Raw genomic sequence first — 24,219 nt, 5'->3', positions numbered from 1 at the left:
CAACTATACAGCAGCAGGCGTCGTCAGGGTCGAACCCACGACCTCCTGTGTACCGGGCGAGATAGTTAACATCTCCTAGCCACATGCAAACTCCAAATATACAGCAGGCGTCGGTCAGAGTCAGGATGGAACCCACGACCTCCTGTGTACCGGGCGAAGTAATTAACATCTCCTAGCCACATCCAAACTCCAACTATACAGCAGGCGTCGTCAGGCTCGGGATGGAACCCACGACCTCCTGTATTCCGGGCGAAGTAATTAACATCTCCTAGCCAACTCCAACTATACAGCAGGCGTCGTCAGGGTCGAACCCATGACCTCCTGTATACCGGGCGAGGTAGTTAACATCTCCTAGCCAACTCCAACTATACAGCAGGCCTCGTCAGGCTGGAGATGGAACCCACGACCTCCTGTATACCAGGCGAGGTAGTTAACATCTCATAGCCACCGTGGCGGTTCGGGTGGCAAAGAGCATTGGGCCGGCCACCCCCCCCCCCCGCCCCCCCTCGTGTGCCGTGCCGAACTTCGTAGCTTGTGCTCCCCCCAACAGCACGCTGCGGCATCATCTTCGTCGCGTGTGTGTGCACGCGGTGTCGTGGTGCAGTTAACCCACCACCACCACCACCACCCCCAAAGCCCTAGCCCACCGATATATAACTACGAGATTACAGCACGCACACCACGCACACCACACGCACCACACGCACAGGCGCAGCGCCGCCGCTTCATACGTAGATACAAAATAAATACAGCGATATGACTCAGGCAGAAGTCGACCGACGGTGAGCGGCTTGGGCCGGCCGGTCAGGGGACCCTGTCCGGGAGACAGTGGGGCAAGGGTCTAATACAGCAGAGTCTGTGGGTCTCTGTGTGGTGAGTCTGTGGGTCTCTGTGTGGTGAGTCTGTGGGTCTCTGTGTGGTGAGTCTATGGGTCTCTGTGTGAGTCTGTTGGTCTCTGTGTGATGAGTCTGTGGGTCTATGTGTGATGAATCTATGGGTCTCTGTGTGAGTCTGTGGGTCTCTGTGTGGTGAGTCTGTGGGTCTCTGTGTGGTGAGTCTATGGGTCTCTGTGTGGTGAGTCTATGGGTCTCTGTGTGAGTCTGTTGGTCTCTGTGTGATGAGTCTGTGGGTCTCTGTGTGGTGAGTCTGTGGGTCTCTGTGTGAGTCTGTGGGTCTCTGTGTGAGTCTGTGGGTCTCTGTGAGATGAGTCTGTGGGTCTCTGTGTGGTGAGTCTGTGGGTCTCTGTGTGAGTCTGTGGGTCTCTGTGTGAGTCTATGGGTCTCTGTGTGATGAGTCTATGGGTCTCTGTGTGGTGAGTCTATGGGTCTCTGTGTGATGAGTCTGTGGGTCTCTGTGTGGTGAGTCTATGGGTCTCTGTGTGATGAGTCTGTGGGTCTCTGTGTGATGAGTCTATGGGTCTCTGTGTGAGTCTGTGGGTCTCTGTGTGGTGAGTCTATGGGTCTCTGTGTGAGTCTGTGGGTCTCTGTGTGAGTCTATGGGTCTCGGTGAGCTGGCTGGTGAGCTGGCCAATGAGTTTGTGTGCGGGTTGGTGAGGCGGCTGGGCGAGGAGGTGAGTGAGTTGTTTGGCGGGGTGGGGGGTGGGGGGGTGGAGTGAGTCATGCCGGCTGGTGAGCCGGTCGGCAGAGGTCGCAACCGGGTACCCGATACCCGTACCCTACCCGATACCCGGCTACCCGTACCCGGCCGGGTACGGGTAGCCGTTTGCGACCCTGGTGCGGCCGGGTACGGGTGCGGGTAGACCGTGAGTCACTGGTGAGTCACCGTTTGTCACTCATTTCCCAACGTCTTGTCTCTTCTCACAATTCAAGTTCCTAGAATCAACCCACACGCGCCTGCAACATGGCTTCATCCCAGAGGTCGCAATCGGGTACCCGATACCCGTACCCTACCCGTACCCGGCCGGGTTACGGGTAGGGTACGGGTACGGCCGGGTACGGGTACGGGTACCCGTTTGCGACCCTGGTGCGGCCGGGTACGGGTACGGGTAAGGAATCAAAACCCGTTTGCGACCTCTGCCGGTCGGTGAGGAGCTGAGTGAGCCGGCCGCTGGATGGGCTGTCGAGGAGATATGCTAGAAGGAGGTGAGTGGGAGGTGAGTCGGTGAGCTGTGAGGAGGTGAGCGGGTGAGCTGTGAGGAGGTGAGTGGGTGAGCTGTGAGGAGGTGAGTTGTGAGGAGGTGAGTGGGTGAGCTGGGCCGGCGTGCGGGGTGGAGGGCATCGTCACATGTCGAAGAGGTTCAGGGCGCTCTCCGGCTGAGACTGCGTGTTGCGGTTCGCCCGCCTGCGGAGGACAGGAGACGGGCGGGGACACGCAGGGGACACGTGAGGACACGTGGGGACACGTGGGGACACGAGGGGACACGTGCGGACACGTGGGGAGACGTGGGGAGACGTGGGGACACGAGGAGACACGTGGGGACACGTGGGGACACGTGGGGACACGTGGGGAGACGTGGGGACACGAGGAGACACGTGGGGACACGTGGGGAGACGTGGGGACACATGAGGACACGTGGGGACACGAGGAGACACGTGGGGACACGTGGGGAGACGTGGGGACACATGAGGACACGTGGGGAGACGTGGGGAGACGTGGGGACACATGAGGACACGTGGGGACACGAGGAGACACGTGGGGAGACGTGGGGACACATGAGGACACGTGGGGAGACGTGGAGAGACGTGGGGAGACGAGGGGACACACGTGGGGACACTAGGAGACACGTGGGGACACAGGGACACGTGGAGACACATGAGGACACGTGGGGACACGAGGAGACACGTGGGGACACGATGGGACACGTGGGGAGACGAGAGGAGACGAGGGGACACACGTGGAGACACGTGGGGACACAGAGACACACAGGGACACGTGGAGACACGTGGGGACACAGGGACACGTGGAGACACGTGGGGACACAGGGACACGCAGGGGACACATGAGGACACGTGGGGACACGAGGAGACACGTGGGGACACGAGGGGAGACGAGAGGACACGCAGGGACACACGTGGAGACACGTGGGGACACAGAGACACACAGTGACACGAGGAGACACGTGGGGACACGAGGAGACACGTGGGGACACGAGGAGACACGTGGGGAGACGTGGGGAGACGTGGGGACACATGAGGACACGTGGGGACACGAGGAGACACGTGGGGAGACGAGGGGACACGCAGGGGACACACGAGGAGACACACAGACACACGGGGAGACGAGGGGACACATGAGGACACGTGGGGACACGAGGAGACACGATGGGACACGTGGAGAGACGAGGGGAGACACACAGACACACGTGGGGAGACATGGAGACACGTGGGGAGACGAGGAGACACGTGGGGACACGCGGGGACACGCAGGGGACACGCAGGGGACACGCAGGGGAGACGAGGGGACACGTGGGGAGACACGTGGGGACACACGTGGAGACACACGGAGATATTCGGAGACGAGTGAACAGACGGACGGTTTAGCGGAGAGACAAGCCGGGGCAGAGATGAACAGAAGGATCGGAAAGATAGACAGAGAGACAGACAGAGAGACAGACAGAGACAGACAGACAGAAAGACAGAGAGACGGAGAGGCAGACAGAGAGACAGACACACACACATAGAGACATGCATACAGACAGACACACACACATATAGACATACACAGAGACAAACACACATATAGACATGCACACAAACACAGACAGACACACACAAAAAGACAGATAGACATGCAGACACACACACACACATATAGACATGCACACAGACAAACACAGACAGACACACACAGAAAGACAAGCATCAGTAAGGCAAGTGGAGAGACAGGCAGACAGACAGACAGGCAGGAAGACCTGACGTGCGGACACACAAAAGACGAAGATCCCCCGTGTAGCCTCAACAGACTGCTGGGGCAAGTGCTGTTAGCGAGTAGCAGCACCTATGAAGGCTACCGGCACTGTGGCACACGAGGGGGGTGGGTGACTTAGCAACCGCTCCCGGCCACCTTTGTCTCCCCAGTGGCGATGTTTAAAACGCACCGCTACACCAGGTACTCGTTTGAGGCCGAGTCGACCTAGGGGAGGCCCAGGACCGGTTCAGATAATCGTCACCGGTGTTGGCCCTGAGCGGGAATCGAACTCGGACGGTAGCCGGGTTCGGAGCGCAGCGTAGCGCTAACCGCTGCACCACCGCTCCCCACACACACACGCGCACACGCACACACGTACACGCGCACATGCGCACGCACGTACACGCACGCAAGCACGCGCACACACACGCGCACACACACACGCACACGCCCACACACGCGCACACACACACACACATGCACGCACACACGCACACACGCACACACACGCACGCACACACGCACACACATGCACACACACGTACACATACACACATGTACACGCACGCACACACACGCACACACGCGGACACACGCGTACACACACACGCACACACGCACACACACGCACACACACGTACACACACACACGTACACACGCAGACACACGCGCACACACGCACACACGCACACACACGCACACACACGTACACACACACACGTACACGCACGCACACACACGCACGCACACACACGCACACACGTACACACACACGCTCACACAAACTCGCACACACACACACACACGCGCACACGCACACACGTACACACACACACGCGCACACGCGCAAGCATGTACACACACACATGCGCACACACATGTATGTCTGTGGCGGTGACCATGTGCAGTGAATAGCACCGGTGTCTATCACCATCGACTGGAGCGGCAAAACTCCACCACGCCACCCATAGACTCAGCACTGCACCATAGACTCAACACTGTCACCCATAGACTCAACACTGCCCATAGACTCAGCACTGCACCATAGACTCAGCACTGCACCATAGACTCAGCACTGCACCATAGACTCAACACTGCCCATAGACTCAGCACTGCCCATAGACTCAACACTGCACCATAGACTCAGCACTGCCCATAGACTCAGCACTGCACCATAGACTCAACACTGCACCATAGACTCAGCACTGCCCATAGACTCAGCACTGTCACCCATAGACTCAGCACTGCCCATAGACTCAGCACTGCACCATAGACTCAACACTGCACCATAGACTCAGCACTGCACCATAGACTCAGCACTGCACCATAGACTCAACACTGCACCATAGACTCAACACTGCCACCCATAGACTCAACACTACCCATAGACTCAACACTACCCATAGACTCAACACTGCCCATAGACTCAGCACTGCCCATAGACTCAGCACTGCCACCCATAGACTCAGCACTGCACCATAGACTCAACACTGCCCATAGACTCAGCACTGCCCATAGACTCAACACTGCACCATAGACTCAACACTGCCCATAGACTCAACACTGCACCATAGACTCAACACTGCCCATAGACTCAACACTGCACCATAGACTCAACACTGCCACCCATAGACTCAACACTACCCATAGACTCAACACTACCCATAGACTCAACACTGCCCATAGACTCAACACTGCCCATAGACTCAACACTGCACCATAGACTCAACACTGCACCATAGACTCAGCACTGCACCATAGACTCAGCACTGCCCATAGACTCAACACTGCACCATAGACTCAACACTGCACCATAGACTCAACACTGCCACCCATAGACTCAACACTACCCATAGACTCAACACTACCCATAGACTCAACACTGCACCATAGACTCAACACTGCACCATAGACTCAACACTACCCATAGACTCAACACTACCCATAGACTCAACACTGCCCATAGACTCAACACTGCACCATAGACTCAACACTGCCACCCATAGACTCAACACTACCCATAGACTCAACACTACCCATAGACTCAACACTACCCATAGACTCAACACTACCCATAGACTCAACACTACCCATAGACTCAGCACTGCCCATAGACTCAACACTACCCATAGACTCAGCACTGCCCATAGACTCAACACTGCACCATAGACTCAACACTGCCACCACATAGACTCAACACTACCCATAGACTCAACACTGCCCATAGACTCAACACTGCACCATAGACTCAACACTGCACCATAGACTCAGCACTGCCCATAGACTCAACACTGCCCCATAGACTCAGCACTGCCACCCATAGACTCAGCACTCCCCATAGACTCAGCACTGCACCATAGACTCAGCACTGCCCATAGACTCAACACTGCACCATAGACTCAGCACTGCCCATAGACTCAACACTGCACCATAGACTCAGCACTGCCCATAGACTCAACACTGCCCATAGACTCAACACTGCCCATAGACTCAACACTGCCACCCATAGACTCAGCACTGCACCATAGACTCACCACTGCCCATAGACTCAACACTGCCCATAGACTCAACACTGCCCATAGACTCAACACTGCCCATAGACTCTGCACTGCACCATAGACTCAACACTGCCCATAGACTCAGCACTGCCCATAGACTCAACACTGCTCATAGACTCAACACTGCCCATAGACTCAACACTGCCACCCATAGACTCAGCACTGCACCATAGACTCACCACTGCCCATAGACTCAACACTGCCCATAGACTCAACACTGCCCATAGACTCAACACTGCCCATAGACTCTGCACTGCACCATAGACTCAACACTGCCCATAGACTCAACACTGCCCATAGACTCTGCACTGCACCATAGACTCAACACTGCCCATAGACTCAGCACTGCCCATAGACTCAACACTGCCCATAGACTCAACACTGCCCATAGACTCTGCACTGCACCATAGACTCAACACTGCCCATAGACTCAACACTGCCCATAGACTCAACACTGCCACCCATAGACTCAGCACTGCCCATAGACTCAACACTGCCCATAGACTCAACACTGCCACCCATAGACTCAGCACTGCCCATAGACTCAACACTGCCCAGACTCAACACTGCCACCCATAGACTCAGCACTGCCCATAGACTCAACACTGCCCATAGACTCAACACTGCCACCCATAGACTCAACACTGCCCATAGACTCAACACTGCCCATAGACTCAACACTGCCACCCATAGACTCAACACTACCCATAGACTCAACACTACCCATAGACTCAACACTACCCATAGACTCAACACTGCACCATAGACTCAACACTGCACCATAGACTCAACACTACCCATAGACTCAACACTACCCATAGACTCAACACTGCCCATAGACTCAACACTGCACCATAGACTCAACACTGCCACCCATAGACTCAACACTACCCATAGACTCAACACTACCCATAGACTCAACACTACCCATAGACTCAACACTACCCATAGACTCAACACTACCCATAGACTCAGCACTGCCCATAGACTCAACACTACCCATAGACTCAGCACTGCCCATAGACTCAACACTGCACCATAGACTCAACACTGCCACCACATAGACTCAACACTACCCATAGACTCAACACTGCCCATAGACTCAACACTGCACCATAGACTCAACACTGCACCATAGACTCAGCACTGCCCATAGACTCAACACTGCCCCATAGACTCAGCACTGCCACCCATAGACTCAGCACTCCCCATAGACTCAGCACTGCACCATAGACTCAGCACTGCCCATAGACTCAACACTGCACCATAGACTCAGCACTGCCCATAGACTCAACACTGCACCATAGACTCAGCACTGCCCATAGACTCAACACTGCCCATAGACTCAACACTGCCCATAGACTCAACACTGCCACCCATAGACTCAGCACTGCACCATAGACTCACCACTGCCCATAGACTCAACACTGCCCATAGACTCAACACTGCCCATAGACTCAACACTGCCCATAGACTCTGCACTGCACCATAGACTCAACACTGCCCATAGACTCAGCACTGCCCATAGACTCAACACTGCTCATAGACTCAACACTGCCCATAGACTCAACACTGCCACCCATAGACTCAGCACTGCACCATAGACTCACCACTGCCCATAGACTCAACACTGCCCATAGACTCAACACTGCCCATAGACTCAACACTGCCCATAGACTCTGCACTGCACCATAGACTCAACACTGCCCATAGACTCAACACTGCCCATAGACTCTGCACTGCACCATAGACTCAACACTGCCCATAGACTCAGCACTGCCCATAGACTCAACACTGCCCATAGACTCAACACTGCCCATAGACTCTGCACTGCACCATAGACTCAACACTGCCCATAGACTCAACACTGCCCATAGACTCAACACTGCCACCCATAGACTCAGCACTGCCCATAGACTCAACACTGCCCATAGACTCAACACTGCCACCCATAGACTCAGCACTGCCCATAGACTCAACACTGCCCAGACTCAACACTGCCACCCATAGACTCAGCACTGCCCATAGACTCAACACTGCCCATAGACTCAACACTGCCACCCATAGACTCAACACTGCCCATAGACTCAACACTGCCCATAGACTCAACACTGCCACCCATAGACTCAGCACTGCCCATAGACTCAGCACTGCCCATAGACTCAACACTGCACCATAGACTCAGCACTGCCCATAGACTCAGCACTGCCCATAGACTCAGCACTGCCACCCATAGACTCAACACTGGCCATAGACTCAACACTACCCGAAGACTCAACACTGCACCATAGACTCAGCACTGCCCATAGACTCAACACTGCCCATAGACTCAACACTGCCCATAGACTCAACACTGCCACCCATAGACTCAACACTGCCCATAGACTCAACACTGCCACCCATAGACTCAGCACTGCCCATAGACTCAACACTGCCACCCATAGACTCAGCACTGCCCATAGACTCAGCACTGCCACCCATAGACTCAACACTGCCCATAGACTCAACACTGCCCATAGACTCAGCACTGCACCATAGACTCAATACTGCCCATAGACTCAACACTGCAGCATAGACTCAACACTGCACCATAGACTCAACACTGCACCATAGACTCAACACTGCCCATAGACTCAGCACTGCCACCCATAGACTCAACACTGCCCATAGACTCAACACTGCCCATAGACTCAGCACTGCACCATAGACTCAACACTGCCCATAGACTCAACACTGCAGCATAGACTCAACACTGCAGCATAGACTCAACACTGCACCATAGACTCAACACTGCACCATAGACTCAACACTGCCCATAGACTCAGCACTGCACCATAGACTCAGCACTGCCCATAGACTCAGCACTGCCCATAGACTCAACACTGCCCATAGACTCAACACTGCACCATAGACTCAACACTGCACTATAGACTCAACACTGCCCATAGACTCAGCACTGCCCGTACACTCAGCACTGCCCATAGACTCAGCACTGCCCATAGACTCAACACTGCACCATAGACTCAACACTGCCCATAGACTCAACACTGCACCATAGACTCACCACTGACCCCTAACCTGGATCTGTACCCTGACCTCCCAGCGTACAGCCCTGACCCCTGACCTACACCTGGACCCTGACCTCCCAGCGCACAGCCCTAACCCCTGACCTCGACCCTGACCTCCCAGTGTCCACCCTGACCCCTGACCTACACCTAGACCCTGACCTCCCAGCGTACAGCCCTGACCCCTGACCTGCACCTGTACCCTGACCTCCCAGCGTACAGCCCTGACCCCTAACCTGGACCCTGACCTCCCAGCGTACAGCCCTGACCCCTGACCTGTACCCTGGCCTCCCAGCGTACAGCCCTGACCCGACCTCTGACCTGTACTCTGACCTCCCATCGTACAGCCCTGACCCCTGACCTGGACCGTGACCTCCCGGGCGTAGTGCAGCCACATACCGGGGTGCTACGGGTCCTCAGGGGTCGCTTACAGTGATTCTGGAAGGAGAGAGAAGCGTGTGAGCGGAGAGCGAGCAGAGAGGTCACGTGATCAGGCTGGAGGGGAGGGAGCGGTGGGAGAGCGGTGGGGAGAGTGGTGGTAGAGTGGTGGGAGAGCAGTGGGGAGAGTGGTGGTAGAGCGGTGGGAGAGCGGTGGGGAGAGTTCAGGGGAGAGTAAAACTCACGGGTGGAGGGTGAGCGGAGAGCGAGCAGAGAGGTCACGTGATCAGGCTGGAGGGGAGGGAGCGGTGGGAGAGCGGTGGGGAGAGTGCAGGGGGAGAGCGGTGGGAGAGCGGTGGGGAGAGTAAAACTCACGGGTGGAGCGTGAGCGGAGAGCGATCAGAGAGGTCACGTGATCAGGCTGGAGGGGAGAGAGCGGTGGGAGAGCGGTGGGGAGAGTAAAACTCACGGGTGGAGGGTGAAAGGGGAGAGAGTGGTGGGAGAGTTCAGGGGAGAGCGGTGGGAGAGCGGTGGGGAGAGTGCAGGGGAGAGCGGTGGGAGAGCGGTGGGGAGAGTGCAGGGGAGAGCGGTGGGAGAGCAGTGGGGAGAGTGCAAGGAGAGAGTGCAGGGAAGAACGGTGGGGAGAGCGGAGAGAGTAAAACTCACGGGTGGAGGATGAGAGGGGAGAGCGGTGGGAGAGCGGTGGGGAGAGGTCAGGGGAGAGTAAAACTCACGGGTGGAGGATGAAAGAGGGGAGAGAGTGGTGGGAGAGCGGTGGGGAGAGCACAAGGAATCAACTCCCCAAGTGCAGAGAGGATGTGAGAAGGGTTACGAGTTTAGGGGTTAACGGTTCGGCACGGGTTTAGGATCCTGGTTGGAGGCTGGATTAGGGTCATGGTTAGGGTCAAGGTTGGAGGATGAGAGGGGAGAGCGGTGGGAGAGTGGTGGGGAGAGCGGAGAGAGTAAAACTCACGGGTGGAGGATGACAGAGGGGAGAGTGGTGGGACAGCGGTGGGGACAGCGGTGGGGAGAGTTTAAGGGGAGAGCGGTGGGAGAGTGGTGGGGAGAGCGGAGAGAGTAAAACTCACGGGTGGAGGATGAGAGAGGGGAGAGTGGTGGGAGAGCGGTGGAGAGAGCAGTGGGTAGCGTAAAACTCACGGGTGGGGGGTGAGAGGGGGGAGAGTGGTGGGAGAGCGGTGGGGAGAGCGGAGAGAGTAAAACTCACGGGTGGACGATGAGAGAGGGGGGAGCGGTGGGAGAGCGGTGGGGAGAGCACAAGGAATCAACTCCCCAAGTGCCGTGAAGATGTGAGAAGACAGATGGGGGAGAGAGGAGGGGGGAGATGACGTGGGGACCGAAGGACAGCTGACAAGGCCAAGGGGTTAGGGTTCGGGCCAGGTTGGGCAAAGGTTTAGAGATTAGGGGTCAGGGTCAGAGTCTACGGGTTACGAGTTTAGGGGTTAACGGTTCGGCACGGGTTTAGGATCTTGGTTGGAGGCTGGATTAGGGTCACGGTTAGGGTCAAGGTTCAGCGTGAGGGTTCGGGGTCTGATTCTGGCTCAAGGTTAGGCACAGGTAAGGGGTCTTGGGTGAGGTTGAATAGGAGTCTAGGGGTCAAGGGTTATGAAGTTAGGGTCTGGGTTAGGGTTCTCTTAGGACCATGGGGTTCGCCATAGGTTTGGCATCTGGTTTAGGGCCTAGGCTAGGCTTAGGCTTCGAGTTAGAGTTAGGCCCAAGTTCGGCATCCCGCGTTAAGACCCCCAGGACCAGAGGTCGCAACCGGGTACCAGATACCCGTACCCTACCCGATATCCGGCTACCCGTACCCGGGTACGGGTACGGGTAGCCGTTTGCGACCCTGGTGCGGCCGGGTACGGGTAGCCGGGTAGGCCGTGAGTCACTGGTGAGTCACCGTTTGTCACTCATTTCCCAACGTCTTGTCTCTTCTCACAATTTAAGTTCCTAGAATCAACCCACCTGCGCCTTCATCCCAGAGGTCGCAATCGGGTACCCGTACCCGTACCCTACCCGATACCCGGCCGGGTACGAGTAGCTGGGTATCGGGTAAGGTACGGGTACCCGTTTGCGACCCTGGTGCGGCCGGGTCCGGGTACGGGTAGGCCGTGAGTCACTGGTGAATAACCGTTTGTCACTCATTTCGGGTAGGGTACGGGTACGAGTAGGGTACGGGTACGGGTACGGGTACCCATTTGCGACCCTGGTGCGGCCGGGTACGGGTAAGGAATCAAAACCCGTTTGCGACCTCTGCCCAGGACACGGTGGAGGGTGAAGGTTCGAGGTCGGGATGCGGCTTCCGTTCACGATGCCCAGTAGGGCCTGAAGTGTATACTCCAGTTCAACATCCGGTTTGGGGTTCGCGAGTTCGTCGTCGTCGTCGTCGTCACGATCCAGGGGCAGACAGCCCGTACGTGTCCACTGTTCATGTTGACATTTGTTGTTTACACTTTCCTCTCTTTCCGTCTTGTAGTGGCCCAATATGCGCTAAAGTAGTGCACATCATGGCGGTGTATAGTGTAGTGTAATGTAGTTTGTATACGCACGTTTAGTGCAGTGTATCGTAGTGTATTGTAAAGTGTACAACAGTGTATAGTATAGTATAGCATGTAACAGTGTAGTGTGTAGTATAGTGTATAGTATAGTGTAGTGTATAGTGCACCCCACCCACCCCACCCACCAACCCACCTCACCCACCAACCCACCCACCCCACCCTACCCACCAACCCACCCACCACCCCACCCTACCCACCAACCCACCCACCCCACTCTACCCACCAACCCACCCTACCCACCAACCTCACCCCACCCTATCCACCCCACCCACATCACCCACCCCACCCACCCCACCCACCCCACTCACCCCACCCACCAACCCACCCCACCCACCCCACCCACCCCACTCCACCTCACCCACCCACCTCACTCACCCCACCCACCCACCCCACCCTACCCACACACCAACCCACCCACCCCACCCACCTCACCTCACCCACCCCACCCCACCCACCCCACCCACCCCACCCACCCACCTCATCCATCCTACCCACCCACCAACCCACCAACCCACCTCACCCACCAACCCCACCCACCCACCCCACCCCACCCACCTCACCCACCCCACCCACCCCACCCACCTCACCCACCCCACCCACACAACCCCACCCACCCCACCCACCTCACCCACCCCACCCCACCCACCTCACCCACCCCATCCATCCTACCCACCAACCAACCCCACCCCACCCACCCACCCACCCACCCCACCCCACCCACCCCACCCACCTCACCCACCCCACCCCACCCACCTCACCCACCCCATCCATCCTACCCACCAACCAACCCCACCCCACCCACCCACCCCACCCACCCACCCACCCACCCACCCCATCCACCCACCCCACCCACCCCACCCACCCACCCACCCCACCCACCCACCCCACCCACCCACCCACCCACCCCACCCACCCACCCACCCCACCCACCCACCCACCCCACCCACCCACCCACCCCACCCACCCACCCCACCCACCCACCCACCAACCCAACCCACCCCACCCACCCCACCCCACCCACCCCACCCTCCGTGCTGGACTCACACCCCTCACCTGGGAACTCCGGGGGGCCCCCTCGTGGGTCGGGACGGCACGTTGGGCGGGGGGCCGAAGGGGTCCGGGCTTGGCGGGGGTGGGGGGCTGGGCCGCGATGGAACGGGGGGCCCTCCCACCACGGGGGTCACGGGGCCCCCCTGACTGCCGGGTCGCCCGGGGGCGCCCCTCCCCCCGCCGGGGGGCACGGCGGGGGGGGGGCCGGCGGCTGGGGGTGGGGCTGGCACAGGGGGACCTGGGGGGAGGTGGGGGCGAGTTGTGATTGGACGGTTAAGGGAGCCAATGGAATCGAAGTGAGGTGGTGGTTGGGGTTAGAGGTCATCCGCCACGTGACCTTCCCGCGATGTGAACCACCGCTATCCCCGATCACCAACTCACCATCTCACCATCTCAACCACCACCATCCCCATTCATCAACTCACCAACTCACCATCTCAACCACTACCATCCCATTCATCAACTCACCATCTCAACCATCTCAACCACCACCATCCCCATTCATCAACTCACCATCTCAACCACCAACATCCCATTCATCAACTCACCTCCTCACCATCACCAACCACCACTATCCCCATTCATCAACTCACCACCACCACCAACCACCACCATCCCCATTCATCAACTCACCATCTCAACCACCAACATCCCATTCCTCAACTCACCTCCTCACCATCCAAACCACCACCATCCCATCCCCATTCATCAACTCACCATCTCAACCACCACCATCCCCATTCATCAACTCACCTCCTCACCATCCCAACCACCACCATCCCATCCCCATTCATCAACTCACCATCTCAACCACCACCATCCCCATTCCTCAACTCACCTCCTCACCATCCCAACCACCACCATCCCATCCCCATTCATCAACTCACCATCTCAACCACCACCATCCCCATTCATCAACTCACCATCCTAATCACCACCATCATCCCATTCATCAACTCACCACCCCAATCACCACCCCATTCATCAACTCACCTCCCCACCCACCACCACCCCATTCCTCAACTCACCATCTAACCACCACCACCACCACCACCATCCCATTCATCAACTCACCATCTCAACCACCACCATCCCCATTCATCAACTCACCATCCTAACCACCACCATCATCCCATTCATCAACTCACCACCCCAACCACCACCACCCCCATTCACCAACTCACCACCATCACCACCCCATTCATCAACTCACCTCCCCACCCACCACCACCCCATTCCTCAACTCACCATCTAACCACCACCACCCCCACCATCCCATTCATCAACTCACCACCACCACCACCAACCACCGCAACCGCCCGGCACCTCGCCCAGCGCCGGCCTCACCTGCGGCCCGACTGCGTCGCCTGCACATGCAGCCAGGAGTCGTCGACTGGCGGGGGCAGCGGCGTGGTGACGGTGGTGGTGGAGATGTCGCCGATGATGGCGAGGGCTTCGCGCAGCGCGTGATACGTGCGGAGCACCTCGTCGCGGCGCTGGGCCTGGTCCGCAGACTCCTCCATCAGGGTGTTCTGGTCGCCCGCCGAGTACAGCTGGGCCAGCAGCTCCGAGTGGATGAACTCGCTCGCCTGTGTGGGCGGGCGGGTGAGTGGGTGAGTGGGTGGGTGGGTGTGTAGGTGAGTGAGTGGGTGAGTGGGTGTGTGGGTGGGTGAGTGGGTGTATGGGTGGGTGTGTGGGTGGGTGGGTGGGTGGGTGGGTGAGTGAGTGGGTGGGTGTGTGGGTGGGTGGGTGAGTGAGTGGGTGAGTGGGTGAGTGGGTGGATGTGTGGGTGGGTGGGTGAGTGAGTGAGTGGGTGGGTGGGTGGGTGAGTGGGTGTGTGGGTGGGTGAGTGGGTGAGTGGGTGGGTGAATGGGCGGGCTTGCGGGCGGGTGAGTGAATGTGTGGGTGGGTGAGTGGGTGGGTGGGTGAGTGGGTGGGTGGGTGGGTGAGTGAGTGGGTGGGTGGGTGGGTGGGTGGGTGGGTGAGTGAGTGGGCGGGCAGGAGGGCGGGCGGGCGGGTGAGTGAGTGGGTGAGTGGGTGTGTGGGCGAGTGGGTGGGTGAGTGGGTGTGTGGGTGAGTGGGTGTGTGGGTGAGTGGGTGGGTGGGTGGGTGAGTGGGTGGGTAGGTGGGTGAGTGGGCGGGCGGGTGGGTGAGTGAATGGGTGTGTGGGTGAGTGGGTGGGTGGGTGAGTGAGTGGGTGAGTGAATGTGTGGGTAGGTGAGTGGATGGGTGAGTGGGTGGGTGAGTGGGTGGGTGGGTGAGTGGGCAGGAGGGAAAGTGTGTGGGTGAGCGAATGTGTGGGTGGGTGAGTGAATGTGTGGGTGGGTGAGTCGGTGGGTGGGCGAGCGAGTGGGTGGGTGGGTGGATATGCGGGTAGGTGGGTGAGTGCGTGGGTGGGTGGGTGAGTGGGTGGGTGAGTGGGTGGGTGAGTGGGTCGGTGGGCGAACCGGTGGGTGGTTGGATATGTGGGTGGGCGAGTAGGTTGATGGGTGAGTGTGTGGGTGGGAGGGTGTGTGGGTGAGTGAGTGTGTGGGTGGGTGGGTGGGTGGGCGTGTGAGTGTGTGTGAGTGCGTAAGTGTGTGTGAGTGTGTGTAAGTGTGTGTGAGTGTGTGCGAGTGTGTGCGAGTGTGAGCGAGTGCGAGCGAGTGCGAGCTAGTGTGCGAGCGAGTGTGCGAGCGAGTGTGTGCGAGTGTGTGCGAGTGTGTGCGAGTGTGAGCGAGTGTGAGCGAGCGCGAGTGTGTGAGCGCTCGAGTCTGTGTGAGCGTGTGCGAGTGCGAGCGAGTGCGAGCGAGAGTGTGAGCGAGAGTGTGTGCGAGTGTGTGCGAGTGTGAGCGAGCGCGAGTGTGTGAGCGCTCGAGTCTGTGTGAGCGTGTGCGAGTGTGAGCGAGTGTGAGCGAGAGTGTGAGCGAGCGCGAGTGTGTGAGCGCTCGAGTCTGTGTGAGCGTGTGCGAGTGCGAGCGAGTGCGAGCGAGAGTGTGAGCGAGTGTGAGCGAGTGTGTGCGAGTGCGAGCGAGAGTGCGAGCGAGTGTGAGCGAGCGTGCGAGCGAGAGTGCGAGCGAGAGTGTGTGCGAGTGCGAGCGAGAGTGCGAGCGAGAGTGTGAGCGAGTGTGAGCGAGCGTGCGAGCGAGAGTGCGAGCGAGAGTGTGAGCGAGTGTGAGCGAGCGTGCGAGCGAGCGTGCGAGCGAGAGTGTGAGCGAGTGTGAGCGAGTGTGAGCGAGCGTGCGAGCGAGCGTGCGAGCGAGAGTGCGAGCGAGAGTGTGAGCGAGTGTGAGCGAGTGTGAGCGAGCGTGCGAGCGAGAGTGCGAGCGAGAGTGTGAGCGAGTGTGAGCGAGCGTGCGAGCGAGCGTGCGAGCGAGAGTGCGAGCGAGAGTGCGAGCGAGTGTGAGCGAGTGTGTGCGAGTGCGAGCGAGAGTGCGAGCGAGAGTGCGAGCGAGAGTGTGAGCGAGTGTGAGCGAGTGTGAGCGAGAGTGTGAGCGAGTGTGAGCGAGTGTGAGCGAGAGTGTGAGCGAGTATATGCGAGTGCGAGCGAGAGTGTGAGCGAGTGTGAGCGAGCGAGTGTGAGCGAGCGTGCGTGAGCGTGCGAGCGAGTGTCCGTGTGCAACCCACGTTGTTGATGGTGAGGTGCATGATGGTCTTGGGCATGAGGTCACGGATGGTCTTGTTCACGATGGACATGTACGAGTCCACGAGGTTTCGGATCGTCTCCACCTGACGCTCCAGCTGAGGGTCCATCGAGTGCATCAGTGGGTCCGAGCTCTCCCCGGGATCTCCCTCCATCTGCGCGGAGAGACGCGGCGAGAGAGACAGACAGAGATGGACACGGGGACAGGGAGAGAGAGAGACAGACAGAGAGACAGACAGAGAGACAGACATAGATGGACGCGGGGACAGAGAGAGAGAGACAGACAGAGAGACAGACAGACAGAGAGACAGAGAGACAGACAGAGAGACAGAGAGAGACAGAGAGACAGACAGAGAGACAGACAGACAGAGAGGCAGAGAGACAGACAGAGAGACAGAGAGACAGACAGACAGAGAGACAGACAGAGAGACAGAGAGAGACAGACAGACAGACAGAAAGACAGACAGAGACAGACAGAGAGACAAACAGAGAAACAGACAGAGACAGACAGACAGAGACAGCCCCTCCCACTGCGCGTGTAGCCCCGCCTCCACTGATCAGGTAGCCCCTCCCACTGCACGTGTAGCCCCGCCTCCACTGATCGGGTATTCCCTCCCACTGCACGTGTAGCCCCGCCTCCACTGATCAGGTAGCCCCTCCCACTGCACGTGTAGCCCCGCCTCCACTGATCGGGTATTCCCTCCCACTGCACGCGTAGCCCCGCCTCCACTGATCAGGTAGCCCCTCCCACTACCTGGGTAGCCCCTCCCACTGCGGTGAGCCGGTGATGACTTTGAGGCGGTGTCAAAGGGGGCCGTGCAAGTGCCGGATTACCGGAGTAGCAAAAGTAGCTACAAATGTGGCTACAAATGTGGCTACAAATGTGGCTACAAATGTGGCTACAAATGTGGCTACAAAAGTAGCTACAAAAGTAGCTACAAATGTGGCTACAAATGTAGCTACAAATGTGGCTACAAATGTAGCTACAAATGTAGCTACAAAAGTAGCTACAAATGTAGCTACAAATGTGGCTACAAATGTGGCTACAAATGTGGCTACAAATGTGGCTACAAATGTAGCTACAAAAGTAGCTACAAATGTGGCTACAAATGTGGCTACAAATGTGGCTACAAATGTAGCTACAAATGTGGCTACAAATGTGGCTACAAATGTGGCTACAAATGTAGCTACAAAAGTAGCTACAAATGTGGCTACAAATGTGGCTACAAATGTAGCTACAAATGTGGCTACAAATGTAGCTACAAATGTGGCTACAAATGTAGCTACAAATGTGGCTACAAATGTAGCTACAAATGTGGCTACAAAAGTAGCTACAAATGTGGCTACAAATGTGGCTACAAATGTGGCTACAAATGTGGCTACAAATGTGGCTACAAATGTGGCTACAAATGTAGCTACAAAAGTAGCTACAAATGTAGCTACAAATGTGGCTACAAAAGTAGCTACAAAAGTAGCTACAAATGTGGCTACAAATGTGGCTACAAAAGTAGCTACAAATGTAGCTACAAATGTGGCTACAAAAGTAGCTACAAATGTGGCTACAAATGTGGCTACAAATGTGGCTACAAATGTGGCTACAAAAGTAGCTACAAATGTAGCTACAAATGTGGCTACAAATGTGGCTACAAATGTGGCTACAAATGTAGCTACAAATGTGGCTACATTTGTAGCTACAAATGTAGCTACAAATGTGGCTACAAATGTAGCTACAAATGTAGCTACAAATGTGGCTACAAATGTGGCTACAAATGTGGCTACAAATGTGGCTACAAATGTGGCTACAAATGTAGCTACAAATGTAGCTACAAATGTGGCTACAAATGTAGCTACAAATGTGGCTACAAATGTGGCTACAAATGTGGCTACAAATGTGGCTACAAATGTGGCTACAAATGTAGCTACAAATGTGGCTACAAATGTGGCTACAAATGTAGCTACAAATGTGGCTACAAATGTGGCTACAAATGTAGCTACAAATGTGGCTACAAATGTGGCTACAAATGTAGCTACAAATGTGGCTACAAATGTGGCTACAAATGTAGCTACAAATGTGGCTACAAATGTGGCTACAAATGTAGCTACAAAAGTAGCTACAAATGTGGCTACAAATGTAGCTACATTTGTAGCTACAAATGTAGCTACAAATGTAGCTACATTTGTAGCTACGGGCCCCACACTTTCAAGGGCCCCGCTCTAAACGCTTTCAAGCTATCAATCACCGGTTCGGTGATTCCGCACTTGCTCTATTGCTATAGTACTATACCGCCTTCGACTTTTACGGACGAACCGGGTGTTGAGGGTTAGCGATGTGTCGTATCATCTGGGCCCGTACACCGAATGAAAAAAACACAATCAACTTTACCACGCAAGTGAAAAAGCTCGCGTTTTAACATTTTAATATTTTTTTTATTTGTTAAATATTTAGGGACCCCCTTTCATAGCAAATGCTACAGGCACCCCCCCTCCCCTCCCCCTCCCCCCCTCGCTCGCTTCATCCTGCAACTGGCACCGAGGCAACGATTTTCACGGGTTCTAGATTGATTCGTATTCTTAGGTTTTTTTCTGTAAAGTCACCACGTAGGTAAAACATTAAAATTAATAAAAGTAAAATAAAATAAAAATCACGACGTTTCGGAGGCAACACAAGCTTCCGTCTTCAGGTGGAACCGTCACAGCACGATTGCTGTATCAAGTAAAGAGAAATTCCAAGCAAACAGTCCTTGTATATATACTGGTTGAGGGTGGGAGGAGCCAAGGTGGGCCCTGGATATTATATATACACAAGGACTTCTAGATTTGAAGCTTTCGTGACTGCAAGAATTCGTATTCTTAGTTTTTTTCTGTAAAGTCACGTAAGTAAAACATTAAAATGAATAAAAGTGAAAATAAAATAAAAATCACGACGTTTCGGAGGCAACACAAGCCTCCGTCTTCAGGTGGAACGGTCACAGCTCACGACAGCTGTATCAAGTTACTTGATAGTACTTTACTTTTATTAATTTTAATGTTTTCCCTACGTGACTTTACCGAAAAAACCTAAGAATATGAATCCTTGCAGTCACGAAAGCTTCAAATCTAGAATTTATAGAGTCAATTTAGCTGTGACGGTCCCACCTGAAGCTTGTGTTGCCTCCGAAACGTCGTGATTTTTTATTTTATTTTCACTTTTTATTAATTTTAACGATTCTCACGGGAGCTCTTTCGGGGTAGACGCCGGCTCGCAGGAAGGACGCTTTCCAGCTGTCGACCTCCTCCTGCGTCTCGCTCGCCAGCTCCAGCTGGCGGTAGTCCTTGTACACGTTCCTGATGGGGCGGACACACCACGCACACGAGGCCAGAGGATCACCGCACCTGCCGTTGGAGGCGTAGCAGAGCGTCGGGGCAAGTGCTGTTAGCGGGGAGGTCACACACCCCCCACACTCCGCTAACAGTGACGAGCGGTGAGGTGAATGGCACTGGTTAGTGTCAGTGTCAGATTCACACGCTCTACCACCCCTGCCGTCCTGCCGTCCACCTCTAACCCCCCCACCATCTCCCCCCACCATCCTATCCCCCCCCCACCATCCAATCCCCCCCACCATCTCCCCTCTCCCCCCACCATCTCCCCCCCCCCCCCCCACCATCCCCCTCTCCCCCCCCCCATCCTATCCCCCCCACCGTCCCCCTCCCCCCCCCATCCCTATCCCCCCCCCACCATCCCCCCTCTTCCCCCCACCACCTCCCCTCCCCACCATCTCCCCCCCCCCACCATCTCCCCCCCCCCACCATCCCCCTCTCCCCCCATAATCTCCCCCCCCCCCACCATCCCCCTCTCCCCCCACCATCTCCCCCCCCCCCACCATCCCCCTCTCCCCCCCCCATCCTATCCCCCCCACCATCCCCCTCTCCCCCCCTCCCTCCCCCACCCCACCGTCCCCCTCTCCCCCCCACCATCCCCCCCCTCCCCCCCACCCTCCCCCCACCCCCACCCCCCCTCCCTCCTCCACCCTCCCTCCCCCACCATCTCCCCCCCCTCCCTCCCCCAGCCCCCACCTCTGCTCGGTGTTGAACAGAGCGAACACGTGCTTGCTCGACATGAATCCCTTCTCCACGTCACGCAGCTTCAGGTTGTCCAGGGGCAGCATGTACTTCTTCTCCTTCTCCTGGGGGGGGGGGTGGGGGGGTGGTGGGGGGGTGGTGGGGGGGTGGGGGGTGGGGGGGTGGGGGGGGTGGGGGGGGTGGGGGGGGTGGGGGGGACACGCTCACGCACCGGGTGCTCGTTTGAGGCCGAGCCGACCTATGCGGAGGCCCAGCACCGGTTCAGGCAATCGTCGCCGGTGTTGGCTGTGCAGCGGCAACACCGCCATCACTTCCAGTGGCAACAGCACTCACACACTCACCTGCTCACTCACTCACACACTCACTCACCTACCCACCCACTCACACACACACTCACTCATCCACTCACTCGCCCAGTCACTCACCCGCTCACTCATTTACTCACTCACCCACTCACACACTCACTCGCCCACTCACTCACCCGCTCACACACTCACCTGCCCACTCACTCACTCACTTGCCCACTCACTCACTCACCCGCTCACACACTCACCTGCCCACTCACACACTCACTCGCCCACTCACTCACTCACCCGCTCACACACTCACCTGCCCACTCACTCACACACTCACCTGCCCACTCCACTCACTCGCCCACTCACTCACCCACTCACCTGCTCACCCACTCACTCACACATCCACTCACTCGCCCACTCACTCACCCACTCACCCGCTCACTCACTCACCTGCTCACTCACTCACACATTCGCCCACTCACTCACTCACACCCACTCACCTGCTCACTCACTCACCCACTCACCTGCTCACTCACTCACTCACACACTCACTCACCCACTCACTCACTCACACACTCACGCATCCACTCACTCACACACTCACTCACCCACTCACCCGCTCACTCACTCACCTGCTCACTCACTCACACATTCGCCCACTCACTCACTCACTCATCACCCACTCACCTGCTCACTCACTCACTCACTCACCTGCTCACTCACTCACCCACTCATCCACTCACTCGCCCACCTTCACTCACCCACTCACCTGCTCACTCACTCACTCACCTGCTCACTCACTCACCCACTCATCCACTCACTCGCCCACTCACTCACCCACTCACACCGCTCACTCACTCACCTGCTCACTCACTCACACATTCGCCCACTCACTCACCCACTCACCTGCTCACTCACTCACTCACACACTCACCTGCCCACCCACTCACTCACACACTCACTCATCCACTCACTTGCCCACTCACTCACCCACTCACCCACTCACTCACTCACCTGCTCACTCACTCACACATTCGCCCACTCACTCACTCACCCACTCACCTGTTCACTCACTCACCCACTCACCTGCTCGCTCACTCACTCACTCGCTCACACACTCACCTGCCCACCCACTCACTCACACACTCAGTCGCCCACTCACTCGCCCACTCACCCGCTCACTCACACATTCGCCCACTCACTCACTCACTCACACACTCACCTGCTCACTCACCCACTCACCTGCTCACTCACTCACTCGCCCACTCACTCACCCGCTTACTCACGCATCCAGTCATCCACTCACCCACTTACTCACCCACTCACTTACTCGCTCATCCACTCACCTGCCCACTCACTCACTCATACACCCACTCACTCATTCACTCACGCATCCACTCATTGACCCACTCAGGCATCCACTCACTCACCTACTCACCCACCCACTCACTCACCCACTCACTCGCCCAGTCACCCACCCCTCACTCACACACCCACCGTTCCCAACACACCACCACCATCGCCACTACACAAACCCTCCTTCCCCGATCACATACACTCCCTCACAGCCGCCTTCATCTCCCCCGGTGCCACACTCGCCCTCCCGCTCGCCCTCCCGCTCACCCTCCCGCCCGCTCGCCCTCCCGCTCGCCCTCCCGCTCGCCCTCCCCGCTCGCCCTCCCCGCTCGCCCTCCCGCTCACCCTCCCGCCCGCTCGCCCTCCCGCTCGCCCTCCCGCTCACCCTCCCGCCCGCTCGCCCTCCCGCTCGCCCTCCCGCTCGCCCGCCCGCTCGCCCTCCCGCTCGCCCGCCCGCTCGCCCTCCCGCTCGCCCTCCCGCTCGCCCTCCCGCTCGCCCTCCCGCTCGCCCTCCCGCTCGCCCTCACCGCTCACCCTCCCGCTCGCCCTCCCGCTCACCCTCCCGCCCCGCTCGCCCTCCCGCTCACTCGCCCGCCCGCTCACCCTCCCGCTCACCCTCCCGCCCCGCCCGCCTGCTCACCCTCCCGCCCGCTCGCCCTCCCGCTCACCCTCCCGCCCGCTCGCCCCTCACCTCGTCGTCCTTGTACCAGGACAGATTCTCTGCGGTGAGGACGAACCAGTAGTCCTTGGCTCCTCCCTTCATGATGCCGATGTTGTTGATGGTCAACCAGCCCTTACGTATCACCTGCGTTCGGCCGGCACACACACACACACACGTGTATACACACGCACGCGCACACGTACACACACACGTGTACACACACACACACGTGTACACACACACACACACGTGTATACACACGCACACGCACACACACACACGTGTATACACACGCACACACACACGTGTATACACACGCACGCGCACACGTACACACACACGTGTACACACACACACACACGTGTACACACACACACACACGTGTATACACACGCACACGCACACACACACACGTGTATACACACGCACACACACGTGTATACACACGCACACACACACACACGTGTACACACACACACACGTGTATACACACGCACACGCACACACACACACGTGTATACACACGCACACACACGTGTATACACACGCACACACACACACACGTGTATACACGCACGCGCACACGTACACACACACGTGTACACACACACACACGTGTATACACACGCACACGCACACACACACACGTGTATACACACGCACACACACGTGTATACACACGCACACACACACACACGTGTATACACGCACGCGCACACGTACACACACACGTGTA

The 24,219-nt window shown here is 57.3% G+C and overlaps 1 protein-coding gene across 1 annotated transcript in view; it reads right to left on the bottom strand.

Moving 5' to 3' along the window:
* Positions 1-2,108: 2,108 nt before the first annotated feature.
* Positions 2,109-24,219, bottom strand: part of LOC144952605 (dynamin-1-like) — a 53,193-nt gene continuing 31,082 nt past the window's right edge. Inside the window, 8 exon segments of the mRNA XM_078883095.1 lie at positions 2,109-2,301; positions 13,493-13,692; positions 13,694-13,727; positions 14,837-15,078; positions 17,096-17,266; positions 20,324-20,435; positions 21,165-21,274; positions 23,514-23,627. Coding sequence (XP_078739221.1) covers positions 2,241-2,301; positions 13,493-13,692; positions 13,694-13,727; positions 14,837-15,078; positions 17,096-17,266; positions 20,324-20,435; positions 21,165-21,274; positions 23,514-23,627 — 1,044 coding nt within the window. The 3' untranslated portion in view covers positions 2,109-2,240.

This window comes from Lampetra fluviatilis, chromosome 68 (assembly GCF_964198595.1).
Source record: "Lampetra fluviatilis chromosome 68, kcLamFluv1.1, whole genome shotgun sequence".
Taxonomy (NCBI): domain Eukaryota; kingdom Metazoa; phylum Chordata; class Hyperoartia; order Petromyzontiformes; family Petromyzontidae; genus Lampetra; species Lampetra fluviatilis.
This window is presented reverse-complemented; position numbering and strand designations above follow the sequence as displayed.